We start from the raw sequence: 25,796 nt of genomic DNA, 5'->3' as shown, positions 1-25,796 counted from the left end.
TTACCAGATCTCACCACGTGGAGGTGGCTACGCATCGAGACCCGACATGCGCCCTAGTGGCGCAGCCTGCTGGTGCTATCTGTAACAAAGGCACCCTAATCTAACTTGGAGCGAATTAAGTTAAAATGACTCTACCGACACTTTATTATATTTCGTGTCTTACAAAAGGGGTTTCGGCTCGGTATACTGAAACTCTACTGTCGCAACGCTAAGATATTTTCAAGTTCCCATAAAAATAGGGAACGAAATATCAAACACGCGAGCTAATAGAAAATCGCGACGCGCCCGAACGAGATCGCGATTATTCGAAAGACCGACTAGCCTAGGCGATGTACTCCCGTGTACAGAGATAACTTCATACCTCGGCACCCTCCCGATCGGGCCTAGCTCAATTCCAGTCACTGTCGCACTCGCCAAGACTTACACGTGGACCAAGGCTAGTCCCTGAACCAATGAAACTTCTAGTGTCAACGCGAGGGCCCTGCTGGGCGGTTGCCGGCCAAGACAGACACTTCGCATCCCAGCCACACGGGGTAGAACTTAATCATCCCTGTGGTCTAACCGTAGATGGTACTAGTCCGTCAGCCAGCATGTGCCCGAGCCCCAGTCGCGTACGACTTAGGCAGCGGACCGCCCCGTCGAGGTCAGAAGACGCACTGATCCGAGGGGGTCACCCTGGAACCCGATGCATGACGAGATTGACAGTGACTGGAAATGAGTGTCGGAGACGAGTCGTGAGGATGACTTACGAAGCATGTACTTATCGAGTACACGAGAGCACGTCGCGTAGGCTAGTCGGTACTTACGAACGATCGCGATTATCGCGAGAACAATTATGTTCTATTTGCTAAACGAGGGGGATAAGAAAATGATAGAGAATTTATAAATTTCGCTCCAAGTTAGGTAGCTTACCTTTGTACAGATAGCGCGCACATGATACTTAGTCTATGGATCTATCTTATGATTACTTAAAAGTAAACGCACGCATCGTTCATTGATGTGTCGCAAACAGAATCTTGAGAAACCTAAAAGCTAAAACAGAATATATTATTGTTAATATGTAGCTGAAAGGAAAGGGATTAGTACGAGGAAACCATCAAGGATAATAACCAAATGGAACGAGCAAGCCAACGACGAGACCTGAGCAACATAACTACGAGACAGAAACATTCCAACGGTGAGATATAAACATACCAACGAGGAAGCGCTCGAGTATTATACGAAATACTCGAACGCTCTAACGAAAACAAATCGAACGGAAGTCGTAAAATTTGTGAAAGGAAAGATTTAGCCAACGATGAGACATAAGTAAACCAACGACGAAGCATTCGAATATTGTACGAAATACTCGAATGCTGAAACAAAGTCAAATAGAATGAAAGAAATAAAATCTGGAAGAAGAAATGTAATTAAAACCTGAAACAAAAAATAATTAGTACCTGAAAGAAGAAATTATAGTTAAATTATTTAAGAGAGTGGACAATGGCCACTGAATAGCCATTGATATAGCCAACGATGATATGCAAATATACCAACGACGAAGCATTCGAATATTGGACGAAATACTCGAATGCACAAACAATGAAATTTAGAATAAAAGAAATAGAATCTGAAAGAAGAAAGATAATTAAAACCTGAAACAAAAAATAATTAGTACCTGAAAGAAAGAATTAGTATTAAATTATTTAAGAGGTTGGGGTGTGGGTGTAGTGTACAGTGGCTATCAACTAGCCAAAGGTCTAGTCAACGACCACCGATAACTACAACCTCACTTTCGGAACCCCTTCCCCACCGAAAAAATATTAACGCGGACCTTCCGAAGTCCAACCGACAACTGGCTCCAGCCTTGAGGCGGGCCCCTTATATAGCGGCGACCGGCCGAGGATCGGCGAAAATTTCCGAGCTTTGCCGATTCCTTTAAAAGTTACCTTTCCGCTGTAATAACTAATAATTTATCAACTTTTTTGACTTTTATCGTTAATATACGTTGCAAACTATTTGTTACCAATGATTTTAATTTGTTATTGGCAATAAATTTATTAATTTATTATCTTTTTGTAAGTTACGAATACATTTTAACACAAATACGTTGTTTGTTTAAGTAGTAGCTAATAATTTATTAACTTTTTTGACTTTTATCGTTAATATACGTTACAAACTATTTGTCATCAACAATTTTAATTTGCTATTAACAATAAATTTATTAATTTATTAGCTTTTTGTAAGTTATGAATATATTTGAACACATATACGTTGTTTGTTTAAGTAATAGCTAAAAATTTATTAACCTTTTTACTTTTATCGTTAATATACGTTGCAAAATATTTGTTATTAACAATAAATATAGTAATTTATTAACTTTTTGCTAATTATAGATACATTTTCACGCAAATACGTTATATATACTAGTAATAGCCTATAATTTAGTAATTTTTACAATTGTATTATAAATTTACGTTGTGACCAATTTGTTATTAGAAATAAGTGTAATAATTTTTACACTTTTGCAAATTATAGGTACATTTAAACATTAGTATGATATTCTTCAAGTAATAACCAATGAATTAATTCTTTTCTTGTATTACAAATTTACGCTATGATCAATTTATTATTAATAAGAAATTGGATTATTTAAACATTTTTATGAACTGTAACTGTATTTGAGTGACGTCATTTCCAAGAATTCCTTCCACTTACCTCTCGCAGCCTCAAAAATCGTCAAATGTTTAACTGAAACATCGAAAATTTACAAAAGATAGGAAATATCTTAAACTTTGTGCGTAGCTCTTAGCTTGGTATCGTTTTCCAAAAATTATTCTTTGGAAAACGATACCAATTACCAGATCTCACCACGAGGAGGTGGCTACGCATCGAGACCCGACATGCGCCCTAGTGGCGCAGCCTACTGGTGCTACCTGTGTCAAAGGTAGCCTAACCTAACTTGCAGCGAACTAAGTTAAAGTGAATCTACAGACACTTTGTTAAATTTCGTGTCTTACAAAAGGGACTTCGATTCGGTATACTAAAACTTTACTGCCGCAACTCTAAGATATTTCAATAGACTCTAAAATTTCTAAGTTCCCATAAAAATAGGGAATGATAGACGCGAGCAAGTAAAAAATCGCGACGCGCCCGAACGAGTTCGCGATTATTCGAAAGACCGACTAGCCTACGAGACGTACTCTCTTGTACAAGACAACTTCGTGCCTCGGCACCCTCCCGAGTCGAACCTAGCCCATCCAGCCACCACAGACCCTGCCATGACTTACTCGAGAACGAGAATGGTCGACGAACCAACGAAACATCCAAAATCAAGCCGAGGGTCCCTAGCGAGGCCCTGTAGCCGGTCACGCAGGCCCCTGCCACATGGGGGAGAAATTAATCATCCCATGGGGTCTGACCGTAGGCCCATATGCAATGTCCGGCTACAGGACCCATACCCCGGTCGTGCACGCGCTGGTGCCCAGGACGACTAGGGCCGACAGACCCTCGAATTGACTCAGATGAGTGCCAGCCCGCCGACCACCCTAGAACCGATGCGTGACAAGGGTGGCAGGGGCGAGGATGAGTGTCGGAACGAGTCGTTTGGATGACTTATGAAACACGGAGTTATAGAGCACACGAGAGTACGTCGCGCAGGCTAGTCCGTACTTAAGAACAATCGCGATTATCGCGAGAACAATTATGTTCTATTTGGTAAACGAGGGGGATAAGGGAGTGTAAAGAATTTATATATTTCGCTCCAAGTTAGGTAGCACACCTTTGAACAGATAGCACGCACATGGTACTTAGTCTAGGCATCTATCTTATTACTTACGTCTACGTAAATCTAAATGCATCCCGCGTCTTTCATCAAAGAGACTTGAGAATCTTGAGAAACCTAAAAGCTAAAACAGAATATATTATTGTTAATATAAATCTGAAATGAAACGGATTAGTACGAGGAAAGGAAACGAAAGAATAGAATCCATGAAGGTTAACCAAGTGAAAGGAGCAAGCCACCGATGAGATAGAAACAACCCAACGATGAAATATTCGAATATTATACAAAATATTCGAATGTTCGAATGAATATGAATAGAAACGAAAAAATAAAATGTGGAAAAAGAAGAATGAATTAAATTTGAAAAGAAAGGAAATAATTAAAAGCTGAAAGAAAATTAGATTAGGCCTGAGGAAGAAAATGATTAATAACCGAAAGATGAGAGATGAACAACCCTAAAATGAGATACAAAGTATCCAACGATGAGACATAAAAAAACCAACGACGAAACATTCGAATATTATACGAAATATTCGAATGTCCAAATATATATAGGAGAAATAACATCTGAAATAAAAAAAAAAATAATTAAAACCTGAAAAAATAAAAAATAATTAATTCCTGAAAAGAAATGAAATTAAAATCTGAAAACAACAATAAAATGATTAGTAAATAGTTTAAGGGAGTGGGGTGTGGGTGGGGGGACCAACCCCAACCTCACTCGGACCCCCTCCCGTTCCCGCACACGGAAAAATTTAGATGTTACACTCGCGATGCCAAACCGGCAAATGAGGTATGCTGCGTCGCGTCGCCCTTTATATAGCCGCCGATCGGCCGAACCCCCACCCCAATTGGAAATTTTCGAATTTCTCGGATTTTATTAATTATTAATTTTCCGCTCTCATAACCAATAATTTATTAATTTTTTCACTTTTACTATAAATTTACATCGCGAACAATTTGTTATTATCAATATTAATTTGTTATTAACAATCGATGTAATAATTTATAAACCTTTTGCAAATTACCGATACATTTTAGCACAAATACGTTCCAAGTTCGAGTAATAGCTAATAATTTATTAACTTTTTCACATTTTTAAATAAATTTACATTGTATGCAATTTGTTATTTACACTTGGAACAATAATTTATAAACTTTTTACAAATTATCGGTATATTCTAATAAAAGTACATTCTAAATTCAAGTGTTAGCCTATAATTTATTAATTTTCCCATTTTTATTATAAATTTGTTATGAGCAATTTGTTATTAACAATATTAATTTATTATTAATAATAAATTTTATAATTCATGCATGTTTTATAAACCAAAATTTCATTCGCACCTGCACAGAATAAATTTCCATAATATGTATGTGTCTGTAATATATTTCCATACCTTCGATTACGTGTTCAGGAAAATAAACTCCACCAGAATCTATTGGATATTAGAGATTAGGTGAAAGAGTTAAAATTCGTTGAATAGTATAATCAACATATGACACAGGTGCATGAACCCTTAGACCTTTCTTCATTTGTATCCTTCCTAATAAATCCCTGAAATATTAAATTTGTAGCGCTCCTGGAAATATTTGTAAATCCAATTCATCTAAAAATCGTCGTTGATTGCACATTTGAAATTCGAACGAGTTAAGGAAACATTGCTATTTCACTCGGCTCGTGCTCGGATCGTCGATGAGTACAAACGGGGCTTAAATCGGTGGATACGGTGCAATTACGGGGAACAGCCTGTAGGTCTCCGGTGTCACGGCGAATTTTCATGGAAACCAGCTGCAGCTGGTACCTGCTGCCACGAACTCGCTGGTGGACCAGATGAGGCTGGATCTACGTGTCTGTTTGGTCGAGTGTAGTAGATTACGCGTTGGAATTTACAGACAATGTGGAAGAACGCACTATAGTTACATAAGGGTTGCAGTGTCTTTGTGGAAATTGGAAAATTTCTAAAAAATTTATAAAATTGAATTAGGATTTTAGATATTACTATTACGATGCATTATATAATGTATAATAATTTTTGGAAGCACTGTAAATCTGTGATTGGTAGAATGGATAAAATTGAATTAGGATTTTAGATATTACTATTACGATGCATTATATAATGTATAATAATTTTTGGAAGCACTGTAAATCTGTGATTGGTAGAATGGGATGCCATTGGTGGAATGGAATTAGGTTGCTTATTAAGTAGTATATTTTATAATAAATAATATTCCAATTTTTTAACACAGGGCACTAATATAGAGTGCCCCAAAATTCACGCAAAATTTGAATTTTGCGCCATTTGCGCGATAAAGTGTTGCCAACGAAAAAGGAATGACAGCGTAACAGTTGACAGTTCAGGGTTGCCAAAAATGGAGTGCTACATAAAAGTATAACACATCTTCATTGTTCAACAATATTTTCAATTTTTAATTAAAAACCTGTGTTTTCTATCGAAACTATTTCTTGCGTGAATTTCGAGACACCCAGTATTAACACGTTTTAATGAATTATATAATGAATAATACTAATCATTAAGCTATGACATATTTACGCAACTCGGGTTATTTACATAATCCTAATTACCCTGTCATTATATTTAATTATATATATCTCGTTGATTATGACACGAGCAATTTTTTCATTCCACTGCATTTAAAAATATAATATTAGAGCAATAATCAAAATTGCTATAATCAGTGTAAGCGATAAACGATTCAATTTGTGATTCAAATAGCTTCTTAATGAGATAAATGCATAGAAAATTACACGTCAAAGTTCGATACAATTTTCATTCTTATTTTGTAAGATACGACTACTGCTTTTTGGTAAAAATATTACGGGAAAAATTATTTTCCGAATAATCTAATACGTATTGTGGTATCGCAGGATGAGTGGGTCGAGCATGTTATCTAGAGTGTGTGCGAAAGGACGAATGACCGTGCGCTAGGATCGTGTGGACGGGATGTTTATGAATGTATCGGATGAAAGTGAAGAGTGTCTCTAGGAATGCGTTTGAGTGTTTGGGCTACGTGAGAATAGGTATGAAAGAGGATAGAATGTATGGTTTTAAATAGGGATGCAAGGGCGTGAGTAGGCAGTATGTAGTATGTCGTGGTATGGTGTAGTATGTAGTATGTTAGAGTTCGTAGTAGAGTTATTAGAAGAGAGTTGTGAAGAAAGAAGTTGTTAGTTATAATTGTGTTATTAGTTATACTTGTAAAAGTTTAGTTGATATATCTATCTACATTCGTAGTCTTTACCATCACCGTACATTGTATATTATTTTATGGTTAATAAATAGTTTTATATATTATTTAACACCCACCATTCTCTGCAGTATGTTGAGGGTTGAGCGAGATATATCGAGATACAATTTCGATTTTGTCACGAAATATTTAAATTCGCTGTTTTGCACTTGTTTGGTAGTTCTGTTATTAACTCATTGGTGGAGTTAATCCCTCCAGGCCTGTAGACGTGTTCCATACGTCAATACAATCCATTGTACATGGCCGATAGACATACGTCATACGTCCTGACTCGGAGTGACGAATTTTCGTCTTTGTCCGACGTATTTCCAATTGATATTATAATATTACATAATCTAATTCTAATTTCTAATCATTATTATATCCGAATATCCTGTGAATAGAATGGATAATAATATATTAGACCTTTTTAAACGAGCAACTCACGATATATATTTAAATTAAATTATTGAAGTAATAAACTATTTAAAATAATAAAATTGGTGCACTCTTTCTAGGAGTTTCTTCTCTCGCTCATTCTCTCACTTTTAATCACTATTATTCGCTATTAACCACTTGCGCTAGAAAGACGTGCTAGACACGTTGAGATGCTTTTGTTCCAAAATTGCCAACGACGTGTACACCACGTCGACAGGCATTTATCGCAGAAATTAAAACGACGTGGGCTGCACGTTAGCTGACAACCAGATCGTTCATTTCTGGAACTACAGTTCCAGAGTGCACGGTGTTGCATAGTGTCATCTATATCTTGGAAATATTTCAGAATCGATGCAGTATCTCGCAGTGTCAATGTGACACCTTACAGTGTGTTATACTGTAGTGCACGGCACTGCAACCATAAGTTTATTGATAGCGCAAGTGATTAAATTTACGTCTTATTTGTATCACACATTTTACAATTATAGTATCAATGAGTTTCACTCATTCAAGCTCTCTCACACTCGCATATTTTACATCTATTTTGCATTACATTATAACAATATTTCATATTTGTATCTTATAAGGGTTAAAGGGGTTGAAATTTCGCTGAAATTTTCCAGGAAAGCATTAGCAATTTTAATTTATGTAATATGTAATATATAATTCACTAACTTATTTAATATGTAATAGTTTATTAAATTTAAGGAAATTTATGGATACTGCTGCTCAAGAAATAAAGAAAGAAAAATAAAGCACGTTGCAAACGAATGTTATATCATGCGAGAATGAAAATTCTCCACGTCAGTTATCGATTGCGAAAGTCATCTCGTGTCATGAAGAAGGATTAAATAGAAATTAAGACACCGTGTTATTTCTTTGCTAAAGTGTTTTAGGAAATATGGGGAACGGAGTTGCTTTGAACGTCTCACGTGTACAACCGATCTCTAGTTGCACCTGTAATTAGAGACACACCGTCCTGAAATCATAGGCTACCGAAATATCCATCAAACTTCGACGCAACTCGAGCGTTTATCCCCCGCAGACTCGATGGCCAAACCCCCACAGAGCAATTCTGCGAATAGAACACTCCAGAAATGGTGTACAAACGGTCTGTAAATTCAGCTGGCCCATAAAACACCGATCTCCCAAACGCGAGATATATCTTCCAGCACTGAACGTCGAAGGGAGAGGACAGGGTGGTCCAGATCCCGCAGATTGGTAACAGTTTTGATAATAGGACAGTTGCAAAGGTGGATAGAACGCTGTAAAGAATTTCGCGAAGGACGTTGAACTTCTAACGACGAAGGGGTGGTTTCTGCGAGTAATCGTAGGCATCGTTTCATAATTCCTATAATTTCCGGTATTTTATGCTGAAAAAAATTGACAGTAATTATGAAGTATTAAGAAACGAGACATTGAAAGCCTCGTGTTGAGAAGGATTATAGTTTCTCTGAAAAAAATTCTCAAAGATGCCCCCCTTTTTGGCCTGGAAGTATAAATGATCCTCTTAAGAGCGAGGACTTGAAATAGAGGCAGAATCGGGGGTGGAAATTCAATACAGGAGTATAGCGAAAGTGTTCTCCTTTCTTCTACCATTTTATTATTAATTTAAACCTTAACCTTCCATTTTTTAATAAATTTTCAAACGACGATGAAAAGGGGTAGTTTCTGCGAAACTTCCTATCATACGTATGCTTCTATGATTCTTACAATTTTCTATATTTTGGATTCAAAAAAATTGTAGGTAATCTCAGAACATGAATAAACAAAACGACGAAAGCCTCGTGTTAAAATATCACACAGTTCCCCTGAAAAAAATTCTCATAAATGGCCCTTTTTGGCCTGGAAGTATAAAAGATCCTCTTAAGATCGAAAACTCAAAATAGAGGCAGAATCGAGGGTAGAAATTCATTACAGAAGTATAGCGAATGTATTCTCCTTTCTTCTACCATCTTATTATCAATTTAAATAAATTTTATAAATTAAAATATTAAATTAAATTTTATAATAAATGTTTAAACGGCGGCGAAGGGGTAGTTTCTGCGAAACTTCCTGTCGTATATTTGCTTCTATAATTCTCACAATTTTCAATATTTCGTATTCAAAAAAATTGTAGGTAATCTCAGAACATGAATAAACAAAACGACGAAAGCCTCTTGTTAAAATATCACATAGTTCCCCTGAAAAAAATTTTCAAAGTGAGACTTTTCAAACTCGAGGCAGAGGAGTGACATAGCAATGGAAAACCACGGGCAAACCGGTTACGTTCCCTATTTTCCCATCAAAGAGATTTCCTTTACCCCGACATCCTCTAATGAATTTCGCGAAGGCCTTCGAGCTGGAAACGGCGAGGCCTGCAGCCGGATGTCGAGGAGCGTTTCCCTCGTCGGCCGGAAACTTCGCCAGTTGTTCGGTAGTCGCAGCCCGAGAAGAGCAAGAGGAGGCTTAAACTCGCGTCGCAATGGAGTACGATGCATTGTCTCCTCGACGATCTCTTCTCTATCCCACTTTTCCTCCGCTTCCGACGACGAACCTTCCGCCTTCCTCATCGTCGACGACGATCTCCGGCAGAAGGAGCTTCGGAATCCCCTTTTCCAACCCCGGTGTCGACGCTTTCGCGCCTCTTGGCACGTTTCACGCTCGCCGCGTAATCCAGATCCCCGTGCTGGAGTGTTCTGGCCCCGCTAAAGCTACTCTTTCTTCTTTTCCATCTTTCCCTCGCCCTCACCACCGGGCCAGGTCTCTTTATTTCGTCGAGGGCGGCCGCGTGGATGCTTCTTAACACGGGAATCGAGCACGATTTCCACGCGATCCTCTCCTACCCTTCGAGACTCTTGCTCCCGCTCTCTGCGCTTCCTTTCTTTTCCCTTTCTTCCCTCTCTCCTCCCCTGACAGAAGTGTCTTTTCCATTTTTTCCCCCCGCCGGTTCCCTTGACCGAAAACCACGTGCCAGTAAGCAATTTTTCGGAAGACTGAACGATAGATAGGATCGTAAAACGTGGTGATTAATATTGGGTATTATCATCCTGGAATTGGTGGAATTGGTGGGTTTGGGTTTGTGATCGAGATATGGTAAAATATAATTGTGAATACGTGTGATTGGAATATTTGTGAGTTTCGAGTTTCACAGTAAATCGAATATCTGAGAGAGCGAATTATAGTATGGAATTGTTTATTATCTTAGTATGTCGATTGTTAAATTTATAATAATAGGGTTGCTTAACCCCTTGACTACGGCAGATTTTGATACGCAACGGCCGTACCATATGGCAGGAATTGAGTTACGATGTGCGCCATTGTTGTGAAAACAAGCGCCCTCCGTGTCAGAAAGCCAAACTACGCCAAACGCCTGTAGGCCCCTCCCCCCGTGTCACAAACGCAAAATTTCCAAGCGCCTATGGGCGCCCCCGTGTCACAAACGTAAAATTTCCAAACGTCTATGGGAGCCCTCCGTGTCACAAACGCAAAATTTCCAAACGCCTATGGGAGCCCTCCGTGTCACAAACGCAAAATTTCCAAGCGTCTATGGGCGCCCTCCGTTTTACAAACGCAAAATTTCTAAGAGCCTATGGGCGCCCTCCGTGTCACAAACGCAAAATTTCCAAACGCCTATGGGCGCCCTCCGTGTCACAAACGCAAAATTTCTAAAGTCTATGGGCGCCCTCCGTGTCACAAACGCAAAATTTCTAAGAGTCTATGGGCGCCCTCCGTGTCACAAACGCAAAATTTCTAAAGTCTATGGGCGCCCTCCGTGTCACAAACGCAAAATTTCTAAGAGTCTATGGGCGCCCTCTGTGTCACAAACGCAAAATTTCCAAACGCCTATGGGCGCCCTCCGTGTCACAAACGCAAAATTTCCAAGCGCCTATGGGCGTCCACAGTAGCCTAGGGATTAATAAAGGTTCGTTGCTGTACGATTTATTCGCAAATAGTGAGGAGGTATTGTTGCATCGACGGAAGTCTCGGGGAGTTTCAGCTGTGTTCCGGTCCCGTAGTCTCGGGTTGCGAAGTTCTGTGGCGCCCTCTTTGCAGCACGGATCAGCTTCCCCTTTGTCCACGCTGACGTTCTTCCCTGGTTCCTGTGGGATTCAGCATGACTTCCGGTTCGACGTGGAAATTGCGAGGTGCGACGGTGTTAAAAGGAACATTCTGAGATCGAAAAATGACAGAGATCATCTTGATTATTCTTCTTTAAGATAAAATTTTCCAATACGAGACACTGCATCTAAAATTATTTGACAATTTGATGATATTTTTATAGTACTTGCTATAGTGTAATCAATTTTGAAATATTGGCTATGGTTCGAAAATTTATACAGAAATCAAATTTTAATTTGGAAGGTTTTTGTAAAATAAATCCAAGAAAATTGTAAATCAAGCCGTCGTCTTCGAGCAGTTTTTCCAACCACTCGCGTCCGGTTTTCCCTCCCAAATTCCTGGTTAGGATCTCCGCTTAATCCACCGTGCGATCCGATTGAATCGGTTGAAAGAAGCCGATTGATTTCCACGAGTAATTCCTGATCGCGCGGATCGCAGCAATTCCGCGGACGATTAACCCCTGGAATCCGGGAATTCCTCTTTTTCCTCGATTTTTCCGATGTTTCTACGACCTTCGTTGTTCTCACCCCCTCAACACCCCTTGTAACCCGTTTGATCCTCGTCTGCGGGGTAACAGATTCCTTGGGAACCCCGCTGTCTTGTCCTGGGATCCTTCAATCTCGATTGTCAGCCTTCTTCATCATCCTCGAGTACTTTGAAGAAAATGTCAGAAAATAAAATATGATAATCTCCAAATATTTTTAAATCTGTGAATTTATTCGTGTATTAAAAATTTGCTCGATTTTAGAAAATTCGAAATGTGTTTTGCAGTGAGAAAATAGTATTCTATACTTTTAAATTTATTTTAAAATTCCTTTGAAATATGCTTCGTAATTAGAGATTCTTAAATTGTGAAGGTTTGATTAAAATTTGATTAAAATTTGATTAAAAGTGTCGCGATATTCGGTGCCCGCGTCGGACTTAACAGGACTGCGCGCGGAACTCACTAGCGCCACCACGACCCGTAGCTCCGATAAACGTACTGTAAGCATCGTTTCTGCCGTTGAATTATTTTTTAATTTACTGAGATGATCTGAATATGTTTTCCTTGCTATATTTTCCTTGCATATAGTCTTCGTTATTCGTTAAAATAAATTGAAACGCGTTTTATTCGAATTCTTTTGAAATTTCTGTGAAATATGCTCGCATGGTAGCCTAGTTTGATATTTATCGTGCCACGTGTACAATGTATAGTACGTGTTTGACGATTCGCGGACGGTGGTCGTTAATCAACCGAGTTGCAATTAATCAGAGCATCTCGTTCTAAGGGAAGACTCGGTTTTTCTTGGCCAATGGAGAACGCGGGATGGGACAGGGTCTCGCGTCGATGACACGCCCTCTTGAAGCAGCTCCGTAAATTGCAGGGTAATCTTTTTCTCCGTGAATAGGAAAAGCCCTTCGCTTTTATCCGCCACTCTTTCTTGCCGCTTGTTCCGATTCGACGAGCCGATCGAACGGCTTCCGGCTGTTTAATTAAAATCATTTTAATTGCGAGAATGGAGTCGGACCACCGTCTCCGGTGTCTCTTTGTAACCTCGCCTCGGACGGGCCCTCGTAGTTAATGGAACGCTTAAAGGTGTCCATTTTATGGCCATAGTCTTACGTGTTTCTTGCCGTCTAAAACTTACATCTCAGAAATTCGCCCGATCTTTGGTGAACTAAAAATTACAATTTTCAAATCTTTACCCATATTTATTACCGATAACAAAATTTGAGGTTATAGTGGAATACTAATTGCTTATTTACCATTTCTTATTCTCAATTTTAACACGGTTATTTCTAAAGTAAAAAATACTTATTATTTAATACAATAATTACTAGATATATTTAAACCTTCGCGTATTCGTACAAGGGGTACGTCAGTTGCGCAAATTTCTAGAGGGTGCATCGAACGAAAAAGTAGTCGCAGTGGAAGATAGAGGATCGGAAATCGCATCGCGTTTTCAAAATATAAAACAGCGAAAGGCTGCTATTCGAAATAGTAATTTGCAGGTGGAGAACAGGCTTCCTCCAGGTTTCAAAGGTGTCCAAATAGACGGCGAAATAAAAGAAAAGTGGAGGGGGTGTGGTAAATAGCGAGCAGGGGCACATCCTTTGACTCGATTGAACGGGATGTTAATCAACGCGCTGGCCTGTTTCTTTCGTCCTTTTTTTCTCGCCGGAAATCAGCACGGCGGAAATTGTGTGTTACGAATGGCGGGCGTCGGGCCACGAACGACGCGTTATCAAGAGAGGTCGTTTGAAGCGGCGGATTAATTTTCGCGCCGACCCGAGCGCCGCGCCGCGGCGGATACAAAACCGCGCGCTTTTCAAACGGAACGAGGGGCGCGCGTAATTTCGTTTACGTCCTCTAATGAAACGGAATCCTTCCTTCCTTCTTTCATCTCCTTTACGAGGCCGTGGAAAAGATTCGTTTCATCTGCGATCACTCTTTTGCGGCGATATATGCGATTTTTTCCTTTTTTCCTTGTATTAACGTGAGTCGAGAATTTAATAATTTAAAAAAATTTGCTATAGCGTTTTTGTTTTGGGTAAAATATTTAAAAAATATTTCGAAGAATATACGATTTTTAAGATGTCTATTAAAATTAATATATCTTTCTTAAAAGTGAAGACATTTTCATGTTCCTTTTTCTATTTTATCGTGAAAAGTGTGTAATTTTTCACGCAAGAAAGACAAAAATTATTTTCCACGAATGGGAAATTTATGAAAAAATTATATTAAATATTTGAAATATAGTAAAATTCTATTGAAAGAATTTTTTAATTTCTAATCCGCAAATTTTTACTAATCAGAGATGGGAGTTGTTCATTAATCTATTACTCCGAATTTATTTTTATAGATCGATTTATAAATATTTCCACGCTGTTCCAAAAATTCGTTATTGGATCTATTATAAAGCTACATGGTCCCTATCGAGGATCTTCTTTCTAAAATTATCGCCGAGCGAAAAATCGAGGCACGTTGAAATAATTCTAACGATTTCCTGCTATTTTCCAGCATCATCGGGAGATTATTTAAAACCGTTGAATCCCATCTGTGGTTTTCGTTAATTCATCCAAAACGCCGGGTTATAAATGCATTCTATGGTGGAGGAGCGACTAATTCGCTACGGGCGCAGTTATAACACGGTGTGCATAATCGTTCATAAATTTATTGTTGTTCGTTCGTACGATTAAACGATGATAAACAACGATAATATTAATACGGTAATCCGCAGTTGAATCCGATGAAATTTGCATATCGCGCGACATACCGCGTCGTAACGAATGCTTAAAATGTCATTAAAAAAGGGAGCATCGAATAGGAAATATTCGATATTTTTATTACAATTTTATGAAAATTGTGGAATTTATATTCACGATTAATAACAACAGTTTAGAAACGAAATAATCCGAGTACCACGAATTTTCGCATATTTTCTGCCGCGTTGTAACGAATGCTTAAAATGCCATTAAAAAAGGAGCCTCGAATAGGAAATATTCGATATTTTTATTACAATTTTATGAAAATTGTGCAATTTATATTTACGATCAATGATAACAATTTACAAATGAAATAATTCGATTACCACGAATTTTTGTATATTCTCTATTTTCTGAAACACTTATTAATATATTTTTAAATTAAAAATAGGGTGACTGGGGGACATTCGTAATTTTACTGTCGCGTTGTAACGAATACTTATAGTGTCATTAAAAAAGGAGCCTCGAGTAGGAAATATTCGATATTTTTATTACAATTTCATGAAAATTGTGCAATTTATATTTACGATCAATGATAACAGTTTACAAATGAAATAATTCGATTACCATGAATTTTTGTATATTCTCTATTTTCTGAAACACGTATTAATATATTTTTAAATTAAAAATAGGGTGACTGGGGGACATTCGTAATTTTACTGTCACGTTGTAACAAATGCTTAAAATGCCATTAAAAAAGGAGCCTCGAGTAGGAAATATTCGATATTTTTATTACAATTTCATGAAAATTGTGCAATTTATATTTACGATCAATGATAACAGTTTACAAATGAAATAATTCGAGTACCACGAATTTTTGTATATTCTCTATTTTCTGAAACACGTAGTAATATATTTTTAAATTAAAAATAGGGTGACTGAGGGACATTCGTAATTTTTCCTCCAATTTTCTATGAACCCTATTTATAAATTACATCGTGATTTTAATTCGCGTATCTCGTAGATTCATTGTCTTTTAGAATGATCGTAGAGGATAAAGGAAATAGACGAGTAGAGAAGTAATCCTGGAAATTGCGAGGATACATGATCGAGGAGATGCGTTGCTCGAGCCAGTTAGGGAAGAGAGTTAAGACCAGGAATTCGGAATAGAGGGAGAAGAGTTAAGGAGCAGAGTTAAAAGTAAGAATCCAGAGTTTAGAGAGGAAAGTTAAGAATCGGAGTTAAGAGGAAGAACTGAAACTCGAAGGAGAAGAGTTAAGAATCGAGATCCAAGGATGGAGAGTGCAGCGCGAGAGTACGGCGAAAGTGTTCTCGTTGTTCTTGCTATTTTACCATTAAATAGATTTCCCTCGGCCTGACGTTCTCGCGGAATTTACAATTCCCGAGCGAAAAGAAAAGAGGAAGAATTATTTTCGCGTTAATTATACTCTCATTGGCTTCGTTCTTTGGCAAATCTATTTAAAATAACACTATCCCGACTATTTTTGTTATCCTCTCGTTAAATATATATTCCCTTTGATCTAACAATCTTGCAAGATTAAGGACTCTCAGCTGGGGAGAGAAAGAGAACGATACAGCTCTCGTTACTATTATTATTTTATAATTAAACATGTTCTCTTTGATCTGATATTCTCTTAACGTCGGCTCTCAAAAAGGCAAGAAGTAGCATCTTCCTTATTTTTATTATTTTATCACTAAGTATATTCCCTTTGATCCAAAGAGAAAGTCCATTACGTTATAATTAAACGCATCTCTTGGATCCAGCAAACCCACAAGGATGACACTCGGCTGAAGAAGGCCAGATTACCACGAGTAATCACGATTTCCTAATATTTAAACGCCTCTCTGCGTAGGATGAATAAGAAAGAAACAGAAGGAAAGTAACTGTTGCAGCGACAATAGTTCTCATCCTCGCCGCTAGGTGGATCCGAGGCCCGAGGACTTTCTCGCAAGTACTCGGGGGACCTCCGCTTCGTATATATATAACTTCCAGACTTTGCAATAGTATCCACGTCTGAGGGAAGGCCTGCCTATCTGACGAGTCCACTAGCAGGCCCAGGATCACAAACGCGCATCCCTTTCCTCCTCTCATCCCTTCTAGCACCACCGCCACAACGAGGATACCTTAACCACAACCATATGGGGGTAGAGAACAACCCCCTACACTATTGTGACCAAACTCAAACTCTCGAAGAACCGTGTTCTGTCCTCTAAAAAAAATATGTTCAGAGCTGTCCCAATTCTAGGATAATATCCAGGCCTATCTGAGCGTAAAGATGAATAAGAAAGGAGAAAGCACAAAATCTCACTATCGTATCCAAATTCTCGAAGACCCGTGGTTTTACCTCCACGAAAATAGATATATCCAGAATTATCCCAATCTTAATATCCAGACTCATCTTAGGCAAAGATGAATAAGAAAGTCAAACAACTATAATTGTCGCGATCAAATTCTCCAAAAAGTCGTGTTTTATTTCCCCCCCAGAAAAAGAAGGGTAACTATCCCAATTCTAATATCCACATCCATCTTACCAAAGATGAATGAAAAAGGAAATAGAACAAATATAACAACCTAGGCAAAAAGTCTGGCAAAGCCGTGTTTTCTACCCGTAAAAATATTATACCCTAAACTACCCCACCCTCCGAGGGTGGATTCTCCCCTAGTGGGACACATGGTCTCGGTGGACTCTCGCGAGGCTTCAGCCGTCTGGCCGGCGAGACACGTAATCCTTGGATATCCAGAGGTTCGATTTTGAAGCGGGGCCAAGAGGATGGACAGGCGACGAGAACGCTCGAGGCGTTTCCATCAGGTGAAGTGTCATCGCGTCTCTGTCCCGGGACGCGGAGTATAATCATGGCCGGCTGTCCGGACTTTATCGTGATTTACGCGATTGGCGCGATCCCGGCCGGGCTTTATTTTCGTATACCGGCCACCACCGCGCCTGGCCACCGTGCCAATTCGTAATTAATTACGAAACAATCGCGCCACTATTTAAAGGTAATAATAACGGGACCAACGCGGGCGTTGGAACGCCTCTGGCTCCGCTTACGTAAACGCCAGCCGTGGCTATAGGGACTTTAGCTCTGGTGCCGCACGTGCTGCCGCACGTTGCACCTGTTGTGCACGCTTGCTGCCAGCTGTTTCTCTTTCTTTCATATTCTCGCGTGAGAATCCGGTACCTGTGCTGGGATATAATTTTGAAACATTCTCTTTTCGGACAATATTTGATTTTAATCGATTGGCTGTATCTGGGGTACTTATGTACCTAGTTTTAATTTGTTACTAGACATCAGTGTTGAAATTCCTGTGAAAAATCGAGTACCTACTCTGGGATTTAATTTTGAAGCATTCAGTTTTGAGAAAATATTTTGTTTTAATTGGTTTCTGCGTGTCTGGGGTATTTGTGTACCTAGTTTTAATTTGTTACTAGGCATCAGTGTTGGCATTCATTTGAGAACCGAGAAGTTGTACTAGGATTTAATTTTGAAACGTTTGCTTTGAATTCGTTTGGATGTTTCTGGGGTATTTCTGTATCTAGTTTGAATTTGTTACTAGGCATCAGTGTTAGAATTCGCATGAGAATGAGGAACTTGCACTGAGATTTAATTCTGGAAAATTTGCTTTCAATTCAATTGAGTTTATCTAGGGTATTCGTGTATCTAACTTTAGTTTAGGAGAAAAATGTGAAAGGACATGTATGTACTATATATTTCAAGAAAATATACTATATCTTTACTAACTTCCACCTGTTGAAACGATGAAAACTATTTTTACAAAAATACTTGAAGTTAATAAAACTCAAGAATCTAGTATTAGCCTAGTAACTTAAACTAGGAACTTAATTTAGTCTCTATATTTACTTTTGTACGATAAATTGAGAATCCCCTAATACAAAAATTGTCACACAGCGGATTAAAGCGTTGTTCCAAATATCACTAGGGTTTTTCCACCACACTGTTGCAATTGACCATCAGAGTAAACACTCTAGAACTGAGAGAGACTTCTACCTTCTTAGGGATCTTACGTTTTTGCTTGACGAGAAGAGGGTTACTGCTACCTTACAGCTATTACACGCTGTCAGCTAGACAGGGGACCAAAAACGAGCAACTAAATAGTCACTCGTGTATTGTTCGTGTTTCCGAGGTCGTCTATGGCTCCCCGGTTGCTTCATAAATTCTTTCCAACATAGCAGTCCTCCTCTACCCAACAGTGTGCAATATCACTCTACTGATATCTAGCTCCAAGTAGGATCAATTCCTGGAAGAACTTTGGAAAGTGAGAGCGGAGAAAGCGAGGAATTCGTTAATATATTTACTCAGCGTCATAACCTAAGAACACTAGCGCCATCTGAGACCCATATCTCGCCGTTCTATTAAAAACTCATTGAATAACTTCGATCTCTTATCAAATAGATCGCAATTTCGAAACAATGCATTACATACCAACAACATTACAACATTACATACCACTTCAGAAACCAGAAACATAGCTGACCATTCTATTATAGTTATCTACATACACTCGTCAACCTAATCGACAATCCTATCTACGAAGTCACACACCCAATGACAAATTACAAATATTTAAAATAGACTCGAGAAAATGAAAGCAGGGATGAACTCTTTCTTCCAAAAAAGATCACCAAGATCACCAAGATCTACTACAGATCCATAGATCCATCATCAAACGCAACATCTTCCAGCACCTTGAGATCTTCTATCCATGTCTCCAATCGTTCCAAAAAAAAAAAAAAAAGACAACGTGATCGAATGGTAGATCAATCAGAAATCGGTGAATCATCACGGAATCATCGAGTATTTCTGAGGAATTCGTTAATATATTTACTCAGTGTTAAAATCTTAGAACACTAGCGCCATCTGAGACCTATATCTCGTTGTTGTATTAAAAACTCCTTAAGTAACTTTGATATCTTATCAAATAGATCGCAATTTCGAAATAATGCATTACATATCAACCTAAAATCGGTGGATCATCACGGAATCATCGAGTATCTCCGAGGAATTCGTTAATACATTTACTCAGCGTCATAACCTAAGAACACTAGCGCCATCTGAGACCTATATCTCGCCGTTCTATTAAAAACTCCTTAAGTAACTACGTCGTCTTATCAAATAGATGGCAATTTCGAAATAATGCATTACATACCGACCTGAAATCGGTGGATCATCACGGAATCATCGAGGATCTCACGGATGGCTGGTCTCAGGGAGCAGGATGGTTTATTTCTGACCGGGTTCGGATTTGCATGGCGAGGTCGTTGATTCGAATACACGGCTGAAAGGACGTGATTTATCGTTGTCGGAGAAGGTGAACGATCGTTTGATCATGGTAAAGAGGTGTGTCGAATGGTAATGCAGCCGCGACGATGAATTAATGAACGATCGATTAATCAGGATGTAAGGCTCCGTGTATCGCAGGCTAGTTACGACCGCGGGCTTGAATCAGCCGGCATAAAATTGTTTCCAAATAGAATACCTTTGCATACGATTATCCGCGGGCTTATCACCGAATCGTCTGTCGCCCGGGGCAGTTTTATTTGTCCGGCCGAACGTAGCGGCACATAGCACGCGGTTAATTAGCCACCCGTTATATAACCCGCGATATCATAATTCCACGCTTCGTCTCCGAGCCAATTTTCCTTCCAAGTTCCCTCGATTCTAGTATGAAAATAGTCGCCTATTCCGTGGGTTAGGTCGAATAGTGCATTTTGATTTTCGTGTTTTGTGTCGGTGTGTGACTGATATAGTAATGGGCCCCTCTTGTGACGTTTCGTTGCGATGACATTCGTATCATATTTTTACGCCGAGTGGAGGAATCCTTTGTGGGGGAATTTTCCAATGAATTTTCACGCTCTCTGTGTTGTAAATATAACATAACATAAATTTATTTTGTGTTATTCGCCAGTAATGGAGGATTGGAGAGGTGGTAGACGCGATAACTGGAAAACTAGGGTTCTAGTGACAATTGGTCTCTTGTGAATCTCTATATTATTTTATCTAGGATGAATTTTTCAGCCATTGCTGTCAAATTAATTTCAGAAAATTTTAATTTGTGTATTAGAGGCACTAAGTGTACTGTCTGAGACCCAAAAGACTAGAATTATAGTGACCATTGCCCTGCATCCTTTATTGCTATAAAATTAATTTTAGAAAATTTTAATCATGCTGTTAGAGGGTTAGAGTGTCCAATCTGAGACCCAAAAGAGTATAATTAGAGTGATAATTGCTATGCTTCCGTTATTACTATAAAATTAATTTTAGGAAATTTTAATTCGTATATTAGAGGCACCAAGTGTCCAATCTGGTATTTGAAAGGCTAGAGTTACAATGACAATTTCTATGCTTTCGTTATTACTATAAAATTAATTTTAGAAAATTTTAATTCGTTTATTAGAGGCACCAAGTGTCCTAGAATTTCATTGATAATTGCTCTGCTTCTATTATTACTGTACAATTAATTTTAGAAAATTTTAATTCGCCTATTAGAGGCGCCATGTGTCCAATCTGATATTCAAAAGGCTAGAGTTACAGTGATAATTACTCTGCACCCATTATTACTATAAAATTAATTCTAGAGAATTTTAATTACACTACTGGAATCACACAGTGTCCAATTTGACACCCAAAGACTAGAGTTACAGTGACAATTACTCTGCACCTGTCATTACTGTATAATTAATTTTAGAGAATTTAATCAATCTCTGCATCCGTCATTACTATATAATTAATTTTAGAAAATTTTAATTTGTTTCTTAGAGGCACCAAGTGTCCAATCTGGTATTCAAAAGGCTAGAGTTACATTGATAATTGCTCTGCTTCTATGATTACTGTACAACTAATTAAAAAAATATTTATATGGTTTTATGATATAAAAAATTTATTTATATAATATGAATAAAAATTCAATTTTATTGACATTTTCGACTAATATCGTGTTGAGGTAATGTTTTTACATAAATAAGAGAGGATTAGTGGTCAATTGGTCTCTTATATATTCCCAGTATATTATGAAATTTTCTCCTGATAATAATTTCATTGAAATCAATCCTTCAAATAGTAACATGAACATACATCAGTCATCAGTCACGCAAAATTCGCGATAATTCTAGCCGAGCTGTTGCACCGCCAACAACCTAGGATTACATGTATATATATATCCGTATGTCTGGCTCATGCTCGACTGACACTGAAATCGTTATGCTACAGTGGATTTCCAAGTACGGTGATTTAATTGGACATTTTGGTTATTTTTTGGCTTCACAGGGCTCCGGAAAGTGTACCCATACTACTTCACCTTCACCACGTTCACGAAAGGGAGATGGGTGGGCGAGAAGATCCTCGAGGTGTTCGCCAGGGAGTTCCGGGCACATCCGGCGGAGGAGTACGAGCGTTGCATCCGTGCTGGCACCCTGACTGTCAACTATCAGAAGGTGGACGTCGATTACAGATTACGGCACAACGATCTGCTGGCCAACGTCGTCCATAGGTAAGAAACTCTCCTCTTCCTTACTTTGCACAAGCAGATCATCGTATTAACACGTTGAGTGCTACGTCAGTCCCTAGGAACTGACAGTAAACTTTTCGTTTGGACGGTGTGGATTCTAGGGACTGACAGCGAACTTTTCGCTTGATCAACTTGTCCCTAGGAACTGACAGTAGACTTTTCGTTTGGACGGTGTGGATTCTAGGGACTGACAGCGAACTTTTCGCTTGATCAACATAAGACTGGCATTGTCAAGGGTTAAATTATCAATGACAATTAATATATTGTAAAAATTTAATTCCCTCTGCTAAAGTAAATCTTTACACTTCCGTGGCTTTTCCTGACTGATCGTTTCTTGGTGATCGCCTTTTTGCCTTTCTGGCATTCCTCACCTCATTATCTTCTGTTTATAATTTGTATATTTGTGCATTGGCTGTACCATTCTCACAGTCCAAACGACAAAGTGAAACAAAGTAATCTTCTGCTCATACTTTTCGGTATACTCGAGTGCTCGGCATCAAGTGCTCACTCGCTGCCGCCTGAGCGGAAAGTATAGCAAAATCGGCGCCGCACTCAACGTGTTAATAACGCGCATAATGGTAATACGCAAATTGGAATAAGTATTTCACTTATAGTCGCGGGAAAATAAAGTCCACACGCGATCTGAAAATGGCGATCGATTATCTCAGCACTTTTAGTAAACGAAATTTCTCTGTATTCCATTGACAAGACTGATCCGTGGGACCTATCGATCGGTGTCACTCCGGGGAAAGATTTATTTTCGATTGTACTCGATCGGAGTCGCTCTTCGTCTTCCGGTTTGTTTTCCTCGAGATGAGAAAAATGGCGGAAAGGGCGGACGAGGAGGGCGGACGGAGAGGGAAACTCGGACGAAAGAGCTGACCGTGGCTCGTAAGCGGATTCGTCCTCGTCAAATTTACCGAACGCTCGTGCGGTCCGGCTAATATTCCGTTCTGAACGAATGGGAGAGTCCGATCCGGAAACCCTTCGTCGGCCCTTCGAAACGGAGAAATTATACCGGGCTGTCTTACTGTATCTCTTGTGCCATTAATGAACGTGGTTTTTCACGTAAATACCAGTCACGACTATAGGTAATTAGCATCGTGTGCTTCCTGTATCGTAAATGTGACTATAGTTATTCAACATCGAGTATTTCCTCTATGCCAGAGGTGACTATAGTCAGCTGACGTGAAATGTTTAGAAGACTTACACTACGAGTGGATTATATAGTCACCATACGTTGAGTGCTAGTAGTATTGTAAAAGTGACTACAAATTGGAGTCGAGTATTCAGGGTAATGTAAATGGAACTGTGAACATAGAATCCTCGCTGTGTACTGAAGACAATTATAGTCACGCAATGTCGAGTATTCGCCGAAGAGTAAAGACTAATTATAGTTATGGAACATCGAATGTTCACTGTAGACTAAAGACATTTATAGTCACACAACGTCGAGTGTTCATCGTATACAAACGGCAATTATGGTCATAAAACATGGAATGTTCACTGTAAACTACGGAGAATTATAGTCACGCAATGTCGAGTATTCACCGTAGATTAAAGACCAATTATAGTCATAGAACATCGAATGTTCACTGAAGACTAAAAACAAATATACTTACCCAACGTCGAGTGTTCACCGTATACTAAAGGCAATTATAGTCATCCAACCTCGAGTAGTCACTGTATACTAAAGGCAATTATAGTCACCCATCATCCAGTGTTCACAGTATACTAAAGACCAATTATACTCATAAAACATGGAATGTTCACTGTAAACTACAGATGATTATAGTCACTCAACGTCGAGTGTTCATCGTATACTAAAGGCAGTTATAGTCACGCAACGTCGAGTACTCACTGTATACTAAAGGCAATTATAGTCACCCATCGTCCAGTGTTCACTGTATACTAAAGACCAATTGTAGTCATAAAACATCGAATGTTCACCGTATACTAAGGTAATTATAGTCATCCAACCTCGAGTAGTCACTGTATACTAAAGGCAATTATAGTCACCCATCATCCAGTGTTCACAGTATACTAAAGACCAATTATACTCATAAAACATGGAATGTTCACTGTAAACTACAGATGATTATAGTCACTCAACGTCGAGTGTTCATCGTATACTAAAGGCAGTTATAGTCACGCAACGTCGAGTACTCACTGTATACTAAAGGCAATTATAGTCACCCATCGTCCAGTGTTCACCGTATACTAAAGACCAATTGTAGTCATAAAACATCGAACGTTCACCGTATACTAAAGGTAATTATAGTCACCCAACGTCGAGTATTCACCGTACACTAAAGGCAATTATAGTCACCCAATATCGGGTTCTGGCAGTGTATTAAAATCAACTCTACAGTCCCTCGACGTAGACTGTTCACTGCATGCTGAAGATGATTATAGTCACTCACGAACACTCGCTGAATACTAAAGACGCCTATTATCAACCAGCAGCGATCTCCTCGTCAAGAATAATAATACACCGCTGTCGAAACATCACGCTAATAAACAAGTCTCTCGTCAACTCGATTACCTCGTTTACCCAATCGGAATTTGATCATTCTGGCAAATATTCATTGGAAAGATAGGGATAACATCGAGGAGCCGTCATTACAAATGTCACAGCTCGATTGCAGTTTTAATACATCAAACGGAGAAATTTATCTCTGGCGCTAGTATCGCGGAAAAGAAAAATCGCGTGTCGATTCGTTTCTTCCGACATTTTACGACGAGATATTCCCGCAGTAGCGTCGTAAATCGGAAAAATTTGGGTGCATTGTCCACTTTTGGAAATCCCTTTTTTCCACCTCATAGGAACTTGGCCTTTATATGTATAGATCATTCGTGGTATCATTGCATGTATGTATTTGTGACGAATATTATGACTATCGTTAGATCTCTGTTGAAACGAGAGACGAGAAGAGTGAGTGAGAGAGTGAGAGAGAGAGAGGAGATATTAAAAAAGGAGGAAATAGAAATTCCTGGTTGAAGTAATTTATGTTACTCGTCGTTGGAAACACGACGATTGTACAGGCCGATTCTGTAAACTGGGACGAACTAAAGCTCTTTCCCGAGTGAAGAGGGAAAATTGAATGGCTTAACGAGCACTATTTTCCTATGCTACGAGATTTCTCCTCCAATGCAACTTGCACGTCTTTTTTTTTTTTTATCTCTTACGCGATATTATGCATCCCTTAATGAATCCCTTTTAATAGTATCCCCTCGTTATTCTGCTCTCATCTGAATAGTCCGCGATAACGAAAACGATAATGATGCGTTTCTGCGAGATTTACGGAGATAAGAAAGATACTTTTCTCGAGCATCGAAAGATCGATGTACTTCGGATCGTACTTTTGGTGCCGTTTCGAAAAGCAACACTGGCCGATTCGCACCAAATTTTCAGAAAAGAAGTTGAGAACGGGTTTCCTCTTATCAAATTAGAAATTAAATTATTATTATTATAGAGAATGATAAATTACTATATTATTACAAAATAATATA

The 25,796-nt window shown here is 38.8% G+C and overlaps 1 protein-coding gene across 1 annotated transcript in view; it reads left to right on the top strand.

The window, feature by feature from the left end:
* Nucleotides 1-25,796, top strand: part of LOC108555700 (RNA pseudouridylate synthase domain-containing protein 2) — a 144,729-nt gene that overhangs the window by 49,468 nt on the left and 69,465 nt on the right. The window contains exon 5 of the mRNA XM_017911481.1: nucleotides 22,043-22,265. Coding sequence (XP_017766970.1) covers nucleotides 22,043-22,265 — 223 coding nt within the window. The remainder of the gene's footprint in view (nucleotides 1-22,042; nucleotides 22,266-25,796) is intronic.

This window comes from Eufriesea mexicana, unplaced genomic scaffold, assembly GCF_001483705.2.
Source record: "Eufriesea mexicana isolate 0111107269 unplaced genomic scaffold, ASM148370v2 scaffold278, whole genome shotgun sequence".
In the NCBI taxonomy this organism is placed as follows: Eukaryota; Metazoa; Arthropoda; class Insecta; order Hymenoptera; family Apidae; genus Eufriesea; species Eufriesea mexicana.
Note: the sequence above shows the minus strand (reverse complement) of the source record. Positions and strands in the feature narration are given on the sequence as shown.